This window comes from Copadichromis virginalis, linkage group LG3, assembly GCF_057382275.1.
Source record: "Copadichromis virginalis isolate Kocher_CV1m ecotype Utaka linkage group LG3, C_Virginalis_male_GT1.1, whole genome shotgun sequence".
NCBI lineage: Eukaryota > Metazoa > Chordata > Actinopteri > Cichliformes > Cichlidae > Copadichromis > Copadichromis virginalis.
In genome coordinates this window covers 33326817-33345254 of record NC_140620.1, presented here as the reverse complement: position 1 = coordinate 33345254, position 18438 = coordinate 33326817, and the positions used below count along the sequence as shown (strand labels likewise).

Below are 18438 nucleotides of genomic sequence, written 5' to 3'. Positions count from 1 at the left end.
AAATTGGTGTGTTACTCCACCCTGCAGTGGTGACGGGGTTTAGAGAGGTGGAGGTAACTTGTGCTGAGTGTGAAGTATTTCTAAGTCTAAAACCAAACTTGATGAACTACAATGAGTCAACTTTTTATTGTTATATAGCTTCAAATGCACTTTTGTTTTTAATATATTCTCCATCTCTACCTTATTTAAGTTGTCTTCTAAAAACGCATTTGTCTGACTTTTAATAATTATATTAACATTTGTTGTGTATTTTTGTGTGATTTAATTGTAAATCTCTTCATCTGTACATTTTCCACTCCGAGTTGTTTGTTGTCTTCCTATTCATAACTTTTCTTTCTTCATCATATCACATGTGCTCGAGTGAGGACTGTTTAGTAAGGCTGCGTTTTGTAATGGAAGGGAAGGCAGCGGGACCTTCATAACACTGAAAACACAGGGTTTACCCTGAAGTCAGTTTGCTGTGAATCATCCTTTGATCACTCCCCCTGGCTGTCTTCTTTGTGGACAGCATTTTTGATGGACTGTTCCTGCTCTCTGCTTGGATTGCGTGCCTCGTTGTCGTTCTGTGTTTGAGTTCTGCTCTTTTTTGCTTTTGCTTTGCATTTGGGTCCTTTTCTCCCTGCACGTAACAGTTTCCTGGGATGCAGTTAAAGAGATTGCTAACCTCATCTTCGCTTTATTGCAGGATGTTTCTGTTTGTAGTACATGCAGCTTTTGTAGATTTGTTTGTTCACTTAAGATTTTATTTAGATAGGATGGATCGCTCCTTTCATCTCCTGCACTGTTGTCTATTTTACAGTCAGAGCCACTATTGCATGTCAGTAAAATAAACATATTTTGCTTCCAAGGAGCTGGACTTATTTTTAAATTGGTCTTGAGCAATCACTCTCCAGGCCTTCTTCAGTTGATCCATCTACTGTTCACTGAAGCCTCATCGGAAATGTCTCAGTGGACCTTCTTAAACAAAACAGGGAGAAACTGAAAACTGAAAATCAGTGGAAACAGGTCTGATGGAGTGATGAATCCATTTTTTTACATTTTTGGTTCAAATCACTGACAATATGTATGGAGGAAGTCAGGAGATGGGTCTACGGCCATCTGTAAAACATGGTAGAGGCTCTGTCATGGTTGGGAGCTGCATTTCAGCTGGTGGTGTTGGAGATCTTGTCAAAATTGATGGAATAATGAAGACAGAAAGTCCCATCAGATTTTGATTCACTATGCAATATCATCTGTAAAGTGTCGGACTGGCAACAACTTCATTATTTTTTACCATGATAATGACCCCAAACACACTGTCAGTGTAGTAAAAGCATACCTGGACAGAAAAACCCAGAAGTGACACACTATCAGTCAGGGATTGGCCTCCCCAGAGACCAAAGCTCAATATACTTGAAGCAGTGTAGGATCATCTCAAGGCAGCCAACATCCAAAGAAGAGCTTTGAGTGTCCTTCAAGAAGCCTGAAGAACTATTCCTGAAGACTACGTAAAGAAGTTAGCTGCCTAAGACAGTTCAGGCTGTGAACTCAAGTGTCAGATGGAATAATATGAAGACATATGAAGGGGTGGCTTAAGACTTTTACACAATTTTCCAGAAGCTTCCAAAATTGTTGTGACTACACAAGGGAAACAGTGAGTGAACTCATTGCACTCTCATCACACACACGCACGCATGCGCACGCACACGCACGCACGCACGCACGCACACACACACAGAGCTGTGGAGGAATATTTTCTGACTGTCTGTGATGCAAATCAGAACATTCAGATGGTTTTTCTGTTGGCACAGCTGGAAGTGAATTTTACATATTTGGCCGTCACTTGATGTCAGCAGAGCATAAAACCAAAAGATAACAACTAATAACAAGCTCTATTTCACAAGCACTTGGATGGCTCTTTGACTTATTATTAAAAGGGACTTAGCACTATTTATGACACGTTTTGGCCATAACTGTTATACAAGAGAAACATTTTTATACAGGAAGTCTGAAACTGCAGAATAATGCTTAAGCTGTGAAATAAATGTTGTGGAGTAGACCCCATGCCCTCCCTCTGGACACAGAACAACTGACGGCTGCTGTCATTTAACCAGGTTGTTTACATTCGTTATTCTGTAGCTCTGCCACTGTGGTGGATGTAAAAAAGTTTTTGTCCATCTGTCATCGACTCCCACCCAGTCTGCTTCCTGGTGATGCTGTTCGGTTCGTTATCATTCTTTACGTGGCTACCGTGCAGATCTCTCGAAGCTCACGACTCTACTGCTGCCTCAGCCTCGCCCTGTTCCCACCTCGCAGACATCCCTCAGTGGATGCTATGGCTGGTCTTAGTCCAATTTCCTCATCACCTCGTGTATAAAATCATGCCAAAGCTAAAAACAGACTGATAGAAGAATATTAAGCTGGAAACTAGAGATGGCACGATACCACTTTTTTATGTCCGATACCGATATCATAAATTTGGATATCTGCCGATACCGATATGAATCCGATATAGTGTTTTTTAATCAACAAAACTGTTTTTTTAAATATCTTGGTGCATTTTGTATAAGTTCATACTCAAGTTTAAAACAACAACTACACTAAAGCTATTCTGTTATACCTGTATGCAAAAAATCAGCAATACTGATCAATCTAATAAACTTAAACCTACACCATCCTCCCTATTCTGGTATTTTAAAGAGTACTTAGCGTAAATATTAAGCAACCTAACTAATAGGGCTCCAACTCCCAGCAACAACAAAAATAAATAAATAAAAAATAGGGAACCACCCCTCACGCGCCACCTCATGATGCTTAATCGACGTAATCAACCTTAATTTGATGCAGTGTGAAAAAAAATGCACAGAAATCAATTATTTTTCAAGAAATATTAAATAGATTCAACATCTTTCTTCAACAAAATTGCAGACTGCACAGATGGTACCTTCCCAAAGGAAAAAGTACTATAGCTTACTAGGGTATATATATTAGACTTAATAGTCACTATATACAGTAATTGACTTCTATTCCTTTTACATCAAATTAAAACTTTGGGTGTCAGATAATTATTTATTAAAAGCTAGACATTTTAAATGAGAATAAGAAAGAAAAGTATGTATTTGTGCCCCCTTTTCCCTGTTAATGCCCTATCGGCCCCCCTGGCTAAACTTTGCTAGATCCGCCCCTGCACAGTTACCAGCGTCAGCTACGTAGAAAAAGATCCTCGAGTAGAAAGTAATATTAAATACATTCTAACAACAGCTTATCAAGCTTAAACGTGCTGCTGTTGTTCAGCCGCTGGTTTCCTCTTTCTGGTGCAAAGTGGACCAAAAACAAACCAGAGAGACGGACTCGCGACAGAAAAGCCGATCAGCTGATCATTAAGCAGTTTCATGATTGAAGTAGCAGCAGGAGAGCGAGAGGCAGTCGCTTGTTAAGCTTAACGCAGGAATGCTTTACAAACATTCAGAGATGGACTTACACACTTGCTTTACTTCTCTCGGGATAACTTTATCGGAGATGAAATGCCGGGTTGCTAGCGAAGCTCCAAATGCTATCCAGACCACCGACAGGTCCCGCATGCCACAGCCGCTCTATCACGTGATGCATACTGCTCCGACGTGCTAACGTTCTGAGGTGAGTTACGCCGTGTTGCAAGTTTTGTGAGGTGCTTTCGTGATATTTAATGGATCGGATTACATTTTTTATTTTTCTCCGATATCCGATCCAGTAATTTAGGTCAGTATCGGACCGATACCGATACGTAATATCGGATCGGTCCATCTCTACTGGAAACACGGCTGGATTGACAGCTTCATCTAAAAATAATTTCGTAACCAAGTCAAGTCTTCCAACTGATCGTAATCCGCTGCCAGCTCAGTGATTAACATGAATTTGTTTCATTTTGAGTATAAATAACAACTGATGGCCTTTGGGGAAGGATATATTGCTTCAAAGAGTACATTGTGTGTTTTTGTAATGATGTGGGAGGTAAAATTAGAAGGAAAAAAAAGGAATCTGATTTTGTAAAACATCAATTGAATTTAAAGGCGCAGCCGGCCTCCTTTCACTCAGTGACAGACCACAAATAATAAAAGCGGCTGCAAAGATTTTGGTTTCCGTCCTGTATCCAAAACACACAAACATGACCACACAGACACACACACACACACACCTTAATGACAGCATAAACCTCACTTCTCAATACAAAAGGGAACTGTGTGAAATGAGTGAATTTTAAGGCTGACCGTCACACCGACACCTGGATATTAGGGTTTCCCCTTATCACCCATCCAGCACATCTGTTACCACTAAAAAACAATGGACCTTGTCAGCAGCAGAGTTAAACACACGGGGTTATCGCTGTGGCATCTAACCGGCAACCTTTGACTTGAGAAGAATGCCGACACGGAGGAGGCCGAGGTTCACGGCTCCCCGGAGGCCTTGGTGTGGCGTACCCTCACAGAAGTGTCCTGAACCAAACATATGCTGAACTCAAAGTACATTTAGTCCAAAACAAATGTCAGTGTGGATTGCTTGGTGTCGAATGATGAGGGCACGAATGTGCAGGAGTTCACAGAAGAAGCAAAAGTTCAGACGAGGGTCTGTGCCCCCCTAAGTCGGATCAATTTGTGGTAAAGATGTAACCCTACGCCGCTATTATCGCTGACACAAGTGTCCCGCCGCTGCTCGTTCTCTCGCTCTCTAAGTTCTGCTGCAACAATCCGCTGAATGAGAATTTCAGACTGTGACCGCATGCAGGATAAGAGGCTCGGCTTCAAACCCACTGTTCAACCGCGGAGCACTTGGACTGAGCGGCCGCTTAGCTCCAACATCCAAGCGAGGCCACTCGATCCCTTTGTGGTGCTGGTTGAAAGGAGCGAGATAGTTTTCGGTCTCCGGTGGTCATCTCAGCTTGGTCCAGCAGAAAAGTTTACTTTTCACTCTCTAAAGAGGTACTAAGTTTCAATGCTGCTGGAACACTGGCTGTGATTCAACTTAGGCAGGCTGCCTCTCAGGATCATCGCCTCAATATGATAACGCAACGTTAACACAGAAATGAGTTCATTGGTAATTATGGCGAACAATGGTTTAGCTTGAGCGCCACTTGTGAATGCATAAAAAGGTGTTTTACACAAAAAAGAAAAATAAATTGGCATTCAACCCAACGAAAAATCATAAAGTCTGACTGACTGAGATAAGTATTTTTAACCATTATTTTAAAGCGAGGTTTAACTTACTCAAGCATAAAATAACAGTTTTGCTTAGTTCAAACGTTAACTAAGGTGCTTTTTTAAGGCCTTAAAAAGCCCTACAAACAAAATCAGCGCTGTAGACTAACCTTTTGCCACGGTTAGGTGCACATGTCATGTGACGGGCAGGAATCTCAAGGTCAAGGTCAGAGGTCAAGTTTTCTGAAATCATGTGAATGTGGTAATCCCATAAGGAAATTACCCTAGAATCCGGAAAATAATAACATAGGTGTAATTATAAAAAATCTCAGACGAGTTTAAATTTCAGTGACCTTGACCTTGAGGTCCGAGGTCAAGTTTTTAAAAAAAATCTTTGAAGGAGTTTCACTGGCTGCTGCCAGTACTTTTACACATATAAAACCAACACAAAAGAGTTAGTAGAGCAATCAAAAAAGTATTACATATTATTATTGTGCAAAGAAATAATAAAAAAAACAACTTCCTGGCTATTCATGAATATTATTGTTATTATTATTGTTGTTATTTTTTATTTTTTTTATTTTATTTCCAACTGCTCTTAAATGTTTCACCTGTGATTTTCCTATAGGAAAATTAGATGTTTTATACCTTATTATTACTATTATTATATTACATTATTATATTTTAAACTGTAATCCCACAGAGATCCTTTAACAGAGGCCAAGAATTAAAATATGGAGGTAGAAACTTTGCTGGGGTTTCTTCCTGTTAAAAGGGAGTTTTTCCTTGCCGCTGTAGCCAAGTGCTTGCTCATGGAGGTAATTTAATTGGGGTTTCTTTCTAATATTTTGGAGTCTTCACCTTACAACATAAAGCAACCATTAGTAGTAGGGTTACTGCAGGTGAGGCAGAGGCAAAATATGAAGTGAACAAGTCAATGAGGGTTGTTTCGTTTTTAAAAGGGGACAGTAAACGAATTCTACTTTGCTGATGCTATTGTATAGTCGTATCTGGGGTATTACCATGTTTCCTGCTCACTTAGTTGGGGCAAGGTAAAAAAAATGGAGTAGACCCTTGGAGCATCCCTCTTACCTCTGCAGATGTGTAACTCTGTGCTGAGAATCCCGGGGGCAGAGCTTGTCGGTTCTCTGGTCGCTGGGAAGGGGTGCTGACTGGATAAAAAGCTGATCGTGGGACGTGACTCTGGGTTTGGCTGTGGGAGAATATCTGAGGTTTGGGCTGGAAGTTGTGGAAGTTCTCCTTGTGTTGTTGGAAGTCTTGAGTTTTTACTGTGAAGCCACAGCTACGATAAAACTCCTGATGAGAGGTGAGCTGACAGTCTTCTTCCCTTTCCTTCTCTCTTTCTCTCTCAAGCTCTTTCTCTCTTTGATTTTGGAGTCGCTCTCGTTCTCTCGCTCTCTCCATTTCTTTTTCCCTTTCCAGCTCGAGCTCCCTTTCCCTTTCCCACTGTCGGACCCGCTCCTCTCGCTCTCTCTCCCGCTCCATCTCCCTCATCCTTGCCCTCTCCATTTCCAGTTCCCTCTCTTGTCTTTCCTTTTCCTGCTGCTTCTCCCTTTCTCTTAGCCTCTCCTCTCGCTCCCTCAACCTCTCCTCCCTTTCCCTCGCTTGTTCCCTCTCCTTTTCTTTCCGCCTCTCCCTGCTGTTACTCACAGACTGCCTCCTGGCCTCCACAGTGTTTGAAAGCAGGGAGCTTTCCTGTGGTCCCCCCTGATAGGAATATCTCCTTTGGTTTGGAGGCTCTCCCCCTCTGGTGCTCCGGATAGACCCCAGGGCATTTGAAACAGACACGCCCTTGCTCGTTTGCTCAAAAAACTTCATTCTATCTGCAAACGGAAGGATATCAGAATCCTCGGTTCGAGAACCTGAAGACGAGCGGCCGTATGTTGATGTAGATGATGAGGTGAAAGCACAAACTCCATGACGAGACCCTGTTACTCCTAAAACGCTCTCATTGGAAACTCTGCACTGTCTGTCTTGATCAGGTTCTGGTTGGAGTTTGTGCTCAGGTGTCCAACGCCAACGGCGGGCCTTGCCAGCGGGAGCTGGTTCCTCCACAACTCGGATGCCAACACCAAAACTCTGGGCGCCTGGGTCCAGAATTTGGACAGATCTGGATAAACTATTGTTCTGAGGGTAGGTTAGGGATGGAGACTGAGTCTTTAAGACATCACGGTCTGATTCACTTGAGGTGTTTGATGGTATGACTGGTTCTGAGGTCTGGGAATCTTGGGGAAGAGAAGGAGTGGCAAATGTAGCCTTGGCACCGTCTTCCTGGGCTGGCTGTTCTGCATCTCCCTCCTCATTGACATCTGGATCCTCCTCCTGGACAGTTTCTCTACTACACAGTAACCCTCCTGGACCTCGACTGCGCTGAAGCTGGGCCTTTTTCCTCTGAATCTCATTGCGCAGGTTGGTGGCAAATCTCTCGCTTCGCCGGCGGTTCCTTCGATGGTTCCTGGTAGAGTTGGACTTTTTTGCACTTGCCTCACCTTCTACAACTTCTTGTTTTTTTTCTTCACCTTTTCCTCTGTCCACTGCTCTTTGCTCATCCAGTAAGGTATCCATACTTGCAGCAGCACTAAGAGGCTCAAAGTCCCGCTCAAGCATCTGCTCAGAGCTCAGTCTTTCCTGTGCTGATGATCCTGTGCTCTCCCCTGGCACACTCACAGAGCGACCCCATGGCACGTGATGCTGATCCGGTGTGAGAGAACCGCCATTCACATTCAGCCTCTCTCTTGAATCTTTGTCATCTCCATCTCCTTCGAAGAACACAGATCCTGGGGTTGAGCATCGGCTACCTCCCCATTTGTTTGACGTGGCATGAAGGTGGTTTTGAGAAGCTTCTTGGTGTTCACTCATTGGCTGAAGTGATGAAGGGGACCACTGGCTGCTGCAGGGAGACAAAGAGGGCTCAGAAGGGTTTGATAGACTGCATGGTTCCACAGAAGGGCTGTCACTGTTAAACTGCAGCAATTGAAGTTGTGTAGCAAGGAGCTTCTCGGGAGCGCTGTGCCTGTGTAGCACAGTAGAGCAGTGCTTGGTCTGAGTGTGGGAGATGCAGGACTGCTCTTGAACCTCAGTGGAGGCTTCTGCAGGCAAGGTGTCAGAATCAGAGTGGAGGTTGGGATTTAAGGAAGTTGTCAGTGGTTCAGAGAGGTTTTCTGAGGTGCTCTCTGAGTTGTAGTCTTTATGAGCACTAGTGTCACATTTTATAAATCTAATATTTTCCGTCTGGATACAGTGCGTATCCAAAGTATCCTTCTCGAAATTCCCACTTTGACCTCCTCCTGGTGCAGGGAAGCCATTATGCATTCCTGATTCAAGATTAAGTGAGAGCTTGTTTTCTTCATAATAAGAAGAAACACCAGAACTTTCAATAGGAGCAGAAGCACAACGTGGGTTGGTGGAATTGGGATGACTCCGGGTTGCCCTAAAACTATCTTTTCTGGTTGGAGGCTGAGGAGGGTTCCTTTTTCTTTCCATTCCTGTTTCTCCATTTCTTAGAATCTCAAAGCCTCCACCCCTCCGTTCCTGCTCATAGCAGCAGGACGAGGGTCTCTCTTTTACCTCGATGGGCCTTGGTCTCGGCCTAGTCAGTGATCTGGACTTTTGTGTGATCAGCGGTGCCTCATCTTTGCCCTCACTAGGTGACTCGCAAAGGGTTGAGGTGTCTCTAACAGGGTAGCCTTGACAAGACAAGAGGTTATCCATTGAGTTGGCTTCACCGGGTCTGAGAGGGACTGTCGCGTAGTCAGATGTGTTTGAGCTGGCGGAGAAGGAGCTGTAGGCAGAGTCTCTCTTATTGTTGAAGAGGGTGGGATCGACTGGTGAATTATGGGAGTCGGAGTATGGCTGCGTGGTGGGTGTAGGTGTGTCCAAGCTCTCCATGGAGCCCAGGGAGCTGCTTCGGTCAGTGGAGGAGTAAGGTCTGGACAGCTGACTCCACTGTATGGACAAATCACTGCAGAGAGATGGAGATGCAGAAGGTCAAACGAAATATTTCAAAAACAGACAAGGGTGGTGCTTTGGGTTATTTTGCAGACTAAATAAGCAAACAAACGCCAACTTGATCTTTGAACAACACATCAAAAACTATCCAGATTTCTTCCAGAAGGTATTTTTTTTAAAAACAAGGACTTTTCTGTGTTCATTTTGAAAAATATCTCTATTCACCAGTTTAAGGTGCTGTCAAGATTATGGCAAAATAACAAGTAAAAATATAACCCTAACCATAAAGCAGTAACACTGCACACAGTCTGATAAAGACAAAAAGAGAAACGCACTCAATGGCCAATTAAAATGCAGCTTTGTTTTAGTTTTAAAAGCAAAATTAACCCTGCGTGTGTAGTCAATATGATCAGTGGTGTATGCAATGGGCCCAGATGTTGCCATTGCTGCTGATTAGATACATGCCACCTCTTCCGCAGTGCCTGCAGAAATGTACACAAAACACGTGCGCCAAAATATTGGTGTATGTGTGGGTGGGGTCATAGGGTTAGGGGTGGGGTTAAATCTAGGGCTTGGGGTCATTACCACTAAAGACTTCAGAGGTAGTTTTATTGGTATTATTGAGTTTTGGGGAACTGTTCAACTATTCTTTGATTAGCATAGTTAAACAGCATTATGGATTTAGGGTTAAGCTACTTGCCATTATTAATTATCGAACAATTCACATCCAACACGTAATTGGCGACTCATCTAAAGATTAGGTTGGGATTAACATTCACTCCTGTTTTAGGAATTTTTACTAGATTAAAAACTTTACCCTTTGGGTTTTCCAACACACAAAAATGACCTCATTTACTCTAACCCTGGATGGGTTGACCCTACCAGCTTCATTTAAAGTAGTTTAAAGGTTTTTGCTGGGGAGCTGGACTGTAACAACTGCAGGGAAAGGCGGAGGAAGGTCAATACAGTATCAAAATCAAAGTAAATTTTAATGTTCTCTAAGCAACTTCATGTGGTTTCCAGAACACTATGATGTTACTTCTTGACTGACAAGACAGTTAATGCCTTTAAAAGCTACATATACTAAGTCATCTTTAATTTTCATACTGCAAGTTTCGATTACCCCGCCCTTCACATCCCATCCATACAACATTTCCACTGAACAGCTGGTGGATCTGTTTTCTATCAGTGGTGAGCTGAAGATCCACGGCAGCCCCATGCGTTTTAAAGCCCCTCGGAGGAAGCCTCTTTAGGCAGAGAGGGATTTCCTCCTCATCAACTCACGCTGCCTACAGTCAAAATGTCTAAGTCATTCCTTGATTCCTCTTATCCTTTTTCATCTTCCTCCTTCATTCCTTTCTTCCAATTTTTGTCCTACCCTGTCCCAACTTCTTTACATCAAATGCACAATGTTTACCCCCCCCCCCCCACATATATATATATAGCTTTTAAAAAACATTTTACTTTCTAATAACTATATATATAGCCAAAAAAGAGAAGCGTCTGTACAATATAATCTATCCTAGCACATTTGATTTAGATAAGAAAAAAAATACTCCCCCAGCTGAATCAAGAGAGAAAAAAAAGGCAGATGAGAAACAGATGAGGTATCCCTTCTAGGGCAGACAGACATGCAATAAATGTCATATGTACTGTATATCAAATGTTGCTCAATGGACTCAACTACCCGCCACTCAACCGCAATGTTGGGTTTGAATTTGACCTGTGACCCATGTTACACATCATCCTCTCAAGCTCTTTGGCCCCCCTTGTAGTTTCGACTGTTTATTAGGCCAAAAAATGAGGAAAAAAGAACAAAAGAATTCCCAACCATCTCAACTTCGTGGAGAAAACCACACGAGACAGAATAACAGGGAGCAAAAGGAGAGCTTAGGCAGCAAAGATAGAAAAATACACTTCGTACATATTGTCTTATCAAGCGGGCTTTGAGGGCACCCAGTGTTCATGCGCTTGGTTCAAATCCAGTGCCATAAAGGCTCCAATAAAAACCTGCAGGCATTTTTATTGTGGTATTTCTTTTTCCTGTAAAGAGGAGAGAGTGGTCACTCACCCTTTTGTTATTTCTTTGGTGTCTTATTCAAACAATGGGGAAAGTTGTCAAGGAGACAGAGGAGGGGTTACAGGAGACAGAAATTTCTGAAGGACTTTGATCTCAAACCAACATGGGCAAGACAACCAGCAGACTATCTCCAGGCTGCTGCTTGTGGTATTTATGGTTTACAATTCTTTGCTTCAGAAACGTCAGTTGTAAACTATTCAACCTCAACTTACTCTTTTACGCTAAATACAAGTTTTATGCTCATGTATTCCAATGTTTTGATGATTTGTAGTACGCGTATAGGTCATTTTCCTTTCCATGCTCTTACCAGTAGGCTCTATGTACATGGTGTCTCTCACATTAGACAAGCAATGTTTCTGTGTTTGACAGCTACCGTTTTCCAGTATGGCTGGATAATGTAAGAATTATATGAGCCAACTCTTAAAACTTCACTGGCTTTTGGAACATGAAGAGGAATTTATGTCCTTTATATAATGATCATGGGGTAATAAAGTCAAGACTTTAAAGTCAATAATAAAATTAGTGACCTTTAACTCATTAATATGCTGTATAACAGAAGTTGTTTAGAGCTGCATATCTGGATATGCGGATCCAAACAATGCCTTGAGGGAACTGTGCTACTGTGCCATATAAATAAAATTCAATTGAACTGAATATTTGGTTTGATAGACTTTTACACCAGAAGCCATTTCTGATGCAGGGATCTGTGCCAGCTCCCAGGTTCAAACCAAAGATCTTTCATGTGTTATGTGAAAATGCTATGAAACCACCATTAAGCTGAAGCAGCAAACAACAGCTCTGCAAAATAAAGCAAACATGGAAATGCCAACATTGCAGTTTCTCTAGTGTCCATCCAGACATGTTCAGGCATGTTCGTCAGTCTCAAGCGTTCAGTACTAGAATGACATAAATGGGAGCCCTGGGAGTGGTGCAATATAAGTACATAAATCGCTCAATAAGATCACGGGTGTAAAACAGTGAGATACAATACTCTGACTGGCAGGGTGGAAAGTACGCTTCATTATCTGCATGAGAAAACAGTCTTTGAGGGAAGTGAGCAATGGATGGGAGAGGAGAGGCTTCTCTATAAGTTTGACCTGGGTGACAGAGAGAGGAAGAGAGGAAATGAGACGGGAGCTGGAGAGGAAATGACAGTCACTCCTGCCCAATCAGACGCAATGTGGAACATGTGAGTGTGAGGTTTGACGAAGACGCACCAGCACAAATACACAAACGCACGATGTGAGAGTTACAAAAGGCATACACACTCCTGTGAAAGCTGGAGATATTTTATCCCTACTTTACTTATTGCTTACACATGGTTAGAGCAAAAATAAAACACACACACACACACACACACACACACACACACACTGTACAAAATGTACTCTCCTTCACACAAACACAGTTTATTGAACGTCTTCCTCTCTTTGTCCACATTTTCTGGGAGTCACACGACATTGTCCAGAGTTATGCCGGGAGCTGCCTCCTCATCCGACTGATGAGATCAGGCGGGAGAACTGTGGGAATAAGAACCCCCCACGCACACTAACACACACACGCACACATCATGTGGGACTATTAAAACAGTGGTACGTTAGATCACTGATTGCTATCAAAAGGAGAACAACTGACAAAGACATAAAGGCTATTTTTACTGTGAGTAGCTTGGTGAGATCATACTCTAATACAAAGAGTTTTATTCAACCTGACTATCCGATTCAATTATTTGTCACTGATGTATTACAGTAGCAGAAAAAAAAATCTCATAGCTAGACTCAGAGCGGAAGTAATACTCATTGATTTGGGAAATTTTCAATAAAAAGTAGCACTTTCACTAAGTAATTAGTCATTTACACATGCTGCTTGACAGCTGGCCACCATATTGGATGTGCTGCACCCAGCAGTTGATGGGGAAAAAATGTGTAGTCCCCAACTGGATGGCAGTGGTTCCTGGGGGTTTCTGGCTCTTGCTGGGTGAAAATTCAAACTATGATCACAGCAATATGTTAGCAATCAAATAGTCACAAGAAGGTCTGCCAACCAGTTGGGTGACACATGTTTTTCCCTAGTGACAGGTGGTTGCCAGGGGGTCACTGACTGGTCTGAAAATCTGTGTGGCTGGGACTTGAGCAATCCCATCGACTGCAATCAACCTCTGGAAACCACTCACAGCCGATCAGGGAACACTAGTTTTTCTCTCTTGGTTGCCTGATGGTCATGGATTAGTCTCTAGGCCTGTGTAAGTGGGACCTTAGTCACTTAATCCCACATTGTCAGCATGAGCACCATGATATCTATATGTCAGAAAACATCACATTGACTTGTCACGTGTCTGCAAAACTACAAAGAATATAGTTTATGTAGAATGGTCTCCCACCTGATATTTTATATGGGCACATGGGCAAAACACTGTCAGAGGGCCAGAAACTCAACAAAAGGCAGCTTCATGTTAATGAATTTGGAGGGGAATGACTAATGAGTCTGGACTGCTGTTTAACTTATTATTCCAATTATGTGCACAAACAAATCTTTTCTGTCATGAGTTTGAACATTGCAAGATCCCAAATGATGGATAAAAAGCTGTCTGTGCTGCATGTTTTAACATCGGGTGGCCAATGGGTGGTCAATGGGTGGCCAGGTATAGTAAATAATTTCCTAGTCTTTTGTTTTATTTTAGAGTTAAACCAGTTTGAAACATTCAAAAGTCTTTTAATGTACTGACATTCCTTAAAAGAATCACTATTTTAAAAAATCATTATTATCTATATTCTTTTATAGACGATGGCATTTATTCTGACTTCAAATATTCAGTTTTAATGATTGCAAAATTGTCATCCTGGAGTCCATAATAAGACATGTTTTATGCTAACCTAAAATGACAGCAAACTGTGATTCTTTTAAAAGAAAAAGGGAATCTGTGGATGTTTTTGGGGCTGGCTGTTTTAAAATGATGCTGTAGATATTGAATTCAGTGAGTTTAAGGTCATTCAGCACCATGTTTCTCATGTTTTAATTTAGCCAGATAAGTTCAACATCAAATCCATGAAAAGTGGGATTTAATTTAGAAGTAATTTTGAATGGAGTCATACAGGACTTTTATGACTTAGTAGTAAAAAAAAGAAACCTGAATACTTCCACAATTTAGAGGTTTAGCAAAACTGGGCTTAATGACATAAGTATCTACTATCTCATGGCTCAATGAGCAATTGCTAGAGTCTGAAGATCTGTAATTGGTACAGATTAATTACACCACATGGCAGGAAGATATGATACTGAAAACACACCAAACTTCCGCCGAGAGGGCGTCTGAGATAAACCCATCAGCAAAACAAGGTTAGCCATTAATGCGTTGCTGTGTGATTTGGATTAGTCGCTGTGAAAAAGACCACACTGGAAAAAGTGTGACTCTTTCATGAAGCATTCAAATGTTTGGTGTCCAAAACTCAAGTGTACACCACCACTTTTTAAAAACTCTGCTTTTCATCAACATCTCAACTGGAAAGGTGAATTACTTAAACCAATTTCCACTCCACCCCATTTTAGTGTTATTCTACATCTTTCTTAAAACTTCTTGATTTAAACTGCAACTATTAACTGCAGAAGGCCAAATAACAAAACAAAATCCATCTGAATTTGTTGTTGCATCCCTTTCACTTTTAAAAACCCCGAGGGCTCTGAATGGATTTGCCACCGCAGCAGAAAACATCTTGTCCCCCACGAGCAGACGAACAAAGAGCTGGTCACCAGAGAGATCTGATTGGTTATTGCTTTGGAATGTTTAAATAGAAGCCAAAAATAGACCTGCTTCCTGTGTGGGCCATGTTGACATTAAAACAGTGATGTCACCTGCTTCCTGGCAATTGTTGGCTTTAGGGGCAGAGTCAGAGTCAGAGTCACAGGGACCAATTTTTTTTTTTTTTAAATCCCAGGTGGGGACTTGCAAATAATGGGATCATACTGTATGACTAATATAAAGTATGATGTTTTTGGTGGAGCAGCAAAACCTGATTTGCTGTAATTCAGATGAAGATGCTCATCTTATATTCCCCAGCTTGTAATTACTCTTCCCCTCAGTGAGGAAGCGACAAATTAAAGCCAGGAGAAAAACGAATCCCAAAAGAACCTTAAAATCAGAGATATCACTGAGCGCACCATATAAACAACAGCTTTACATGGAGATCATCTGAAACACACTGCGTCAAGACTACGTCAAAACATCTTGCATAAACCTTATCGGTAAAAGGTCTATTATCATTAATAGTCATTAGGGAAACAAGGTGAATATCTCCGACCTCTTCAGTCGCTTAGGCCCATTTTACACCTGCCATTTTTTGTGTGCGTTGCATGTTGTGCCACTGCACAGTTTGTTTTTCTATTCTTGGCTCCATATGATGTCAAAAAATATGGAGCAATACCCTTTATTTGGTATTCCAACTCTGTAACATGCAACGTCTGTCTGCTCAGGAAACTGAATTTCCCGGAGGAATCCACCCAAGGGATTAATACAGTTTTATCTAATCTATCTAATCTAATCTAAAATACAAAAGCCCCTCCCACTTGCTTTCAACCCTTTCTTTGAGCCAATCAGAAGAAAGTTAGTTTCAAGACAAAGGTGCTAAAACAGCTTATTTCAGCTAGATGATGAACTGAGGCTCTGCACTAAGGCTCACTATAGGATCTATTCCAAACCCAAATCCAATGTTAAAAATATGGAGCTAGAACACAATCGCTCTTGTGTTGTATCTTATATCTGAAAAAACATCTTGACTCCCTCACGGGGCTCAGCTCGGACCCAGCAGACCACTGGGTTTGTGCACCACTGGAAACCCTGAGGCCCATAAACATCACGCTCACAGGCTTCATGCTATAAAGACTTATGTAGTCCAGTGCCAAATGTCACTATCAACAATATCAGTCAGTATGATGAATGTCTACCTCGACCTTAAGCGATATAGTACACTTCGAAAGTATGTAAATATTGATTAAACCAAGTGATTTATTGCTCAAATCATCTTTCAAGCAAACAAACAAAGCTCCTGCTACTTTCACATTCTACATATGTGAGACATCACTGAAAATAGTAAGGCTTTTACTGCTTTACATAACTGCAAGCTTCAACATTTAATATATTCATTACGATAATTAATTTAATTATGAAAGCAATTCCCTGTAGTGATATAATCATGTAACTGCATTCAAACATAGAAAATCCCCTGTAGAGCACAAACAGAACTTTACATGAGCTCGGAAGATTTCATTGAGTAAAACCCACCTTTCTATGGTGGCTTTTATTGAATGAAACCTAAAGGTTAGAAAAATTGTCAGAAAAAATTAGGGACCCACCTCTCAGGAAAATGCAAATAAACAGCACCACCTACTTACGAGACACATAAAAACTTTGTTCACACGTTAGCTCACCTGCTGTCAGTCGTGTGCCAGGGTAGTGTGTAAGGGCCGGGGTGGAGCTGCATGGCAGGTGGAGGGGGTGGAGGAGGGGGGAGAGGTGGGGAGTCGGCAGTGGGGAGGCAGGGTGGTGCTGGAGGAGGGGACGGGGGGGGAGGGGGAGGGGGAGGGAAGGGCAGCTCCGACAGCTTTGCCAGGTGCCAGGAGTGAGGCCTGATGAAAGGGACACTACGTCTGTGGAGACAAAAACAAAAACACACAGGTGAGAATCAAGTGTTTAATCAATCAATCAGCTGATCAGAGAGGAAAGTAACGGCCCCGATAGCCAATTTACCAGCAGTTCAATGGTACCTACTGCAGTGTCCCTGTGTTACAGGAACACTGCGTTCTTCTACTAAAACACATCCAGAAACATCCTTTAGCACCACTTGCAGGCCAGTTGAATTTAGGGGACTCCTGAGATTTTGGTCAAACATAAAGAAGCGGCTGTGGTGTTGTATTTCCCGCCCGGATGCTTCCAGTGTGTCTGTATAAATGTGAAACATGCTTTTCCCCTGGCAACTAATGTGATTTCCTTGTTTTTAATAGGGCCGGTTTTCCTTTTTCCTACCTACTTCATGTCTATGGGATCTTTTTACCCACCACTTCTAAGCAGGATGTCTGAATATGATTAATATAGGCAAAATGTATAAGATGACAAGCTTGTTTGCAACCACAAGCCTAAGTGTCTTGGATCGTAAGAGCTCACATAAAATGTATGCCTACAGCGGCAGCGCCGTGCCAACCTAAATCCTGTGGAAACGGCTTCCTCGCAAGCTGTTTGGACTTCAGCGCTATGTCCATTAAAAACTCATCTAACGTGTACAGTAAGCCCTCTGGTCTGATCTAAAGCCAGGCATTCCAGTGTATCCCAAGATATTCACTAAGTCCCTTGTTCAGACTTCCGATCACATATGCTCGCCAGATTCAGCTCAGCCCCCCTGCAGACAGACTGCAAGATGGGCTGATTGAGCAGAAGAAAAGAGTGAGAAGACTAGGCAGTTATAAATGTTACATTCCTCAAGTTTGAATGGACCTTTATGGTGGTAATCATATCTTTAAGAATAACACTGACTTGGAAATACTGTTGCTGGATGGAAATAACATACTCCTAGTTCCTCTATAGAGAACAGGAACTAAGAGGTGTGAGCTTGAATCAAACTGAAGTCAGAAAAGCTGGGAATTTGCTGAGAGACTTCACCCAGTGAGAAACTTACTTTAAAAAAGACAAAAGGTTCAAGTATCTGGTGCAAAAATCTTAGATGTAGAGTATAACAATTAATAAGCTTTAGTAAAAAGGAAGAGTTTTTGGAACCAAAAGGACGCTTTTGGATATTTAAATCAAAGAAAATCTCATAAAATTCAATTTGAAATGATTTTCTTTATTGTATTTTACTTCATTTTGACTTTTTGCCACTGACTTTGACTCGGCTTGTTTGACTTGACATTTTCTTTTACCTACTCATTGAAAAATGCCATCATCAGTCAAATAACAACTCAATTAACCTAAAATTTCACAAAACTGGCTCGCTCCAATTTCAAATACACTTCAACCTTGACTGGCATTTAATCCTTTGACCCGAGAGCTTGACTTGTCCCAAAAGGTTTAAAAGTGAGTTTGAAAACACCCGAAATACCAACTGGATGACATGGTGGATAATTATGACAAAAAAGGGCCAAAGTTTAATTCCCAACAACACTCCAATGAGAGGACTATTAAGGTCATCAAGCACAAAGTACAAAAAATGTAAAATTAGACTATTTTGGAAAAACATAGGGAAGTACAGTTTTGGG

General features: G+C 41.8%; 1 protein-coding gene across 1 annotated transcript in view; it reads right to left on the bottom strand.

The window, feature by feature from the left end:
• Positions 1–18438, bottom strand: part of shroom4 (shroom family member 4) — a 101797-nt gene that overhangs the window by 11887 nt on the left and 71472 nt on the right. Inside the window, exons 3-4 of the mRNA XM_085450738.1 lie at positions 16621–16839; positions 6243–9132 (exon numbers count right to left, since the gene is read on the bottom strand). Of these exons, the coding sequence (XP_085306864.1) occupies positions 6243–9132; positions 16621–16839 (3109 nt within the window). The remainder of the gene's footprint in view (positions 1–6242; positions 9133–16620; positions 16840–18438) is intronic.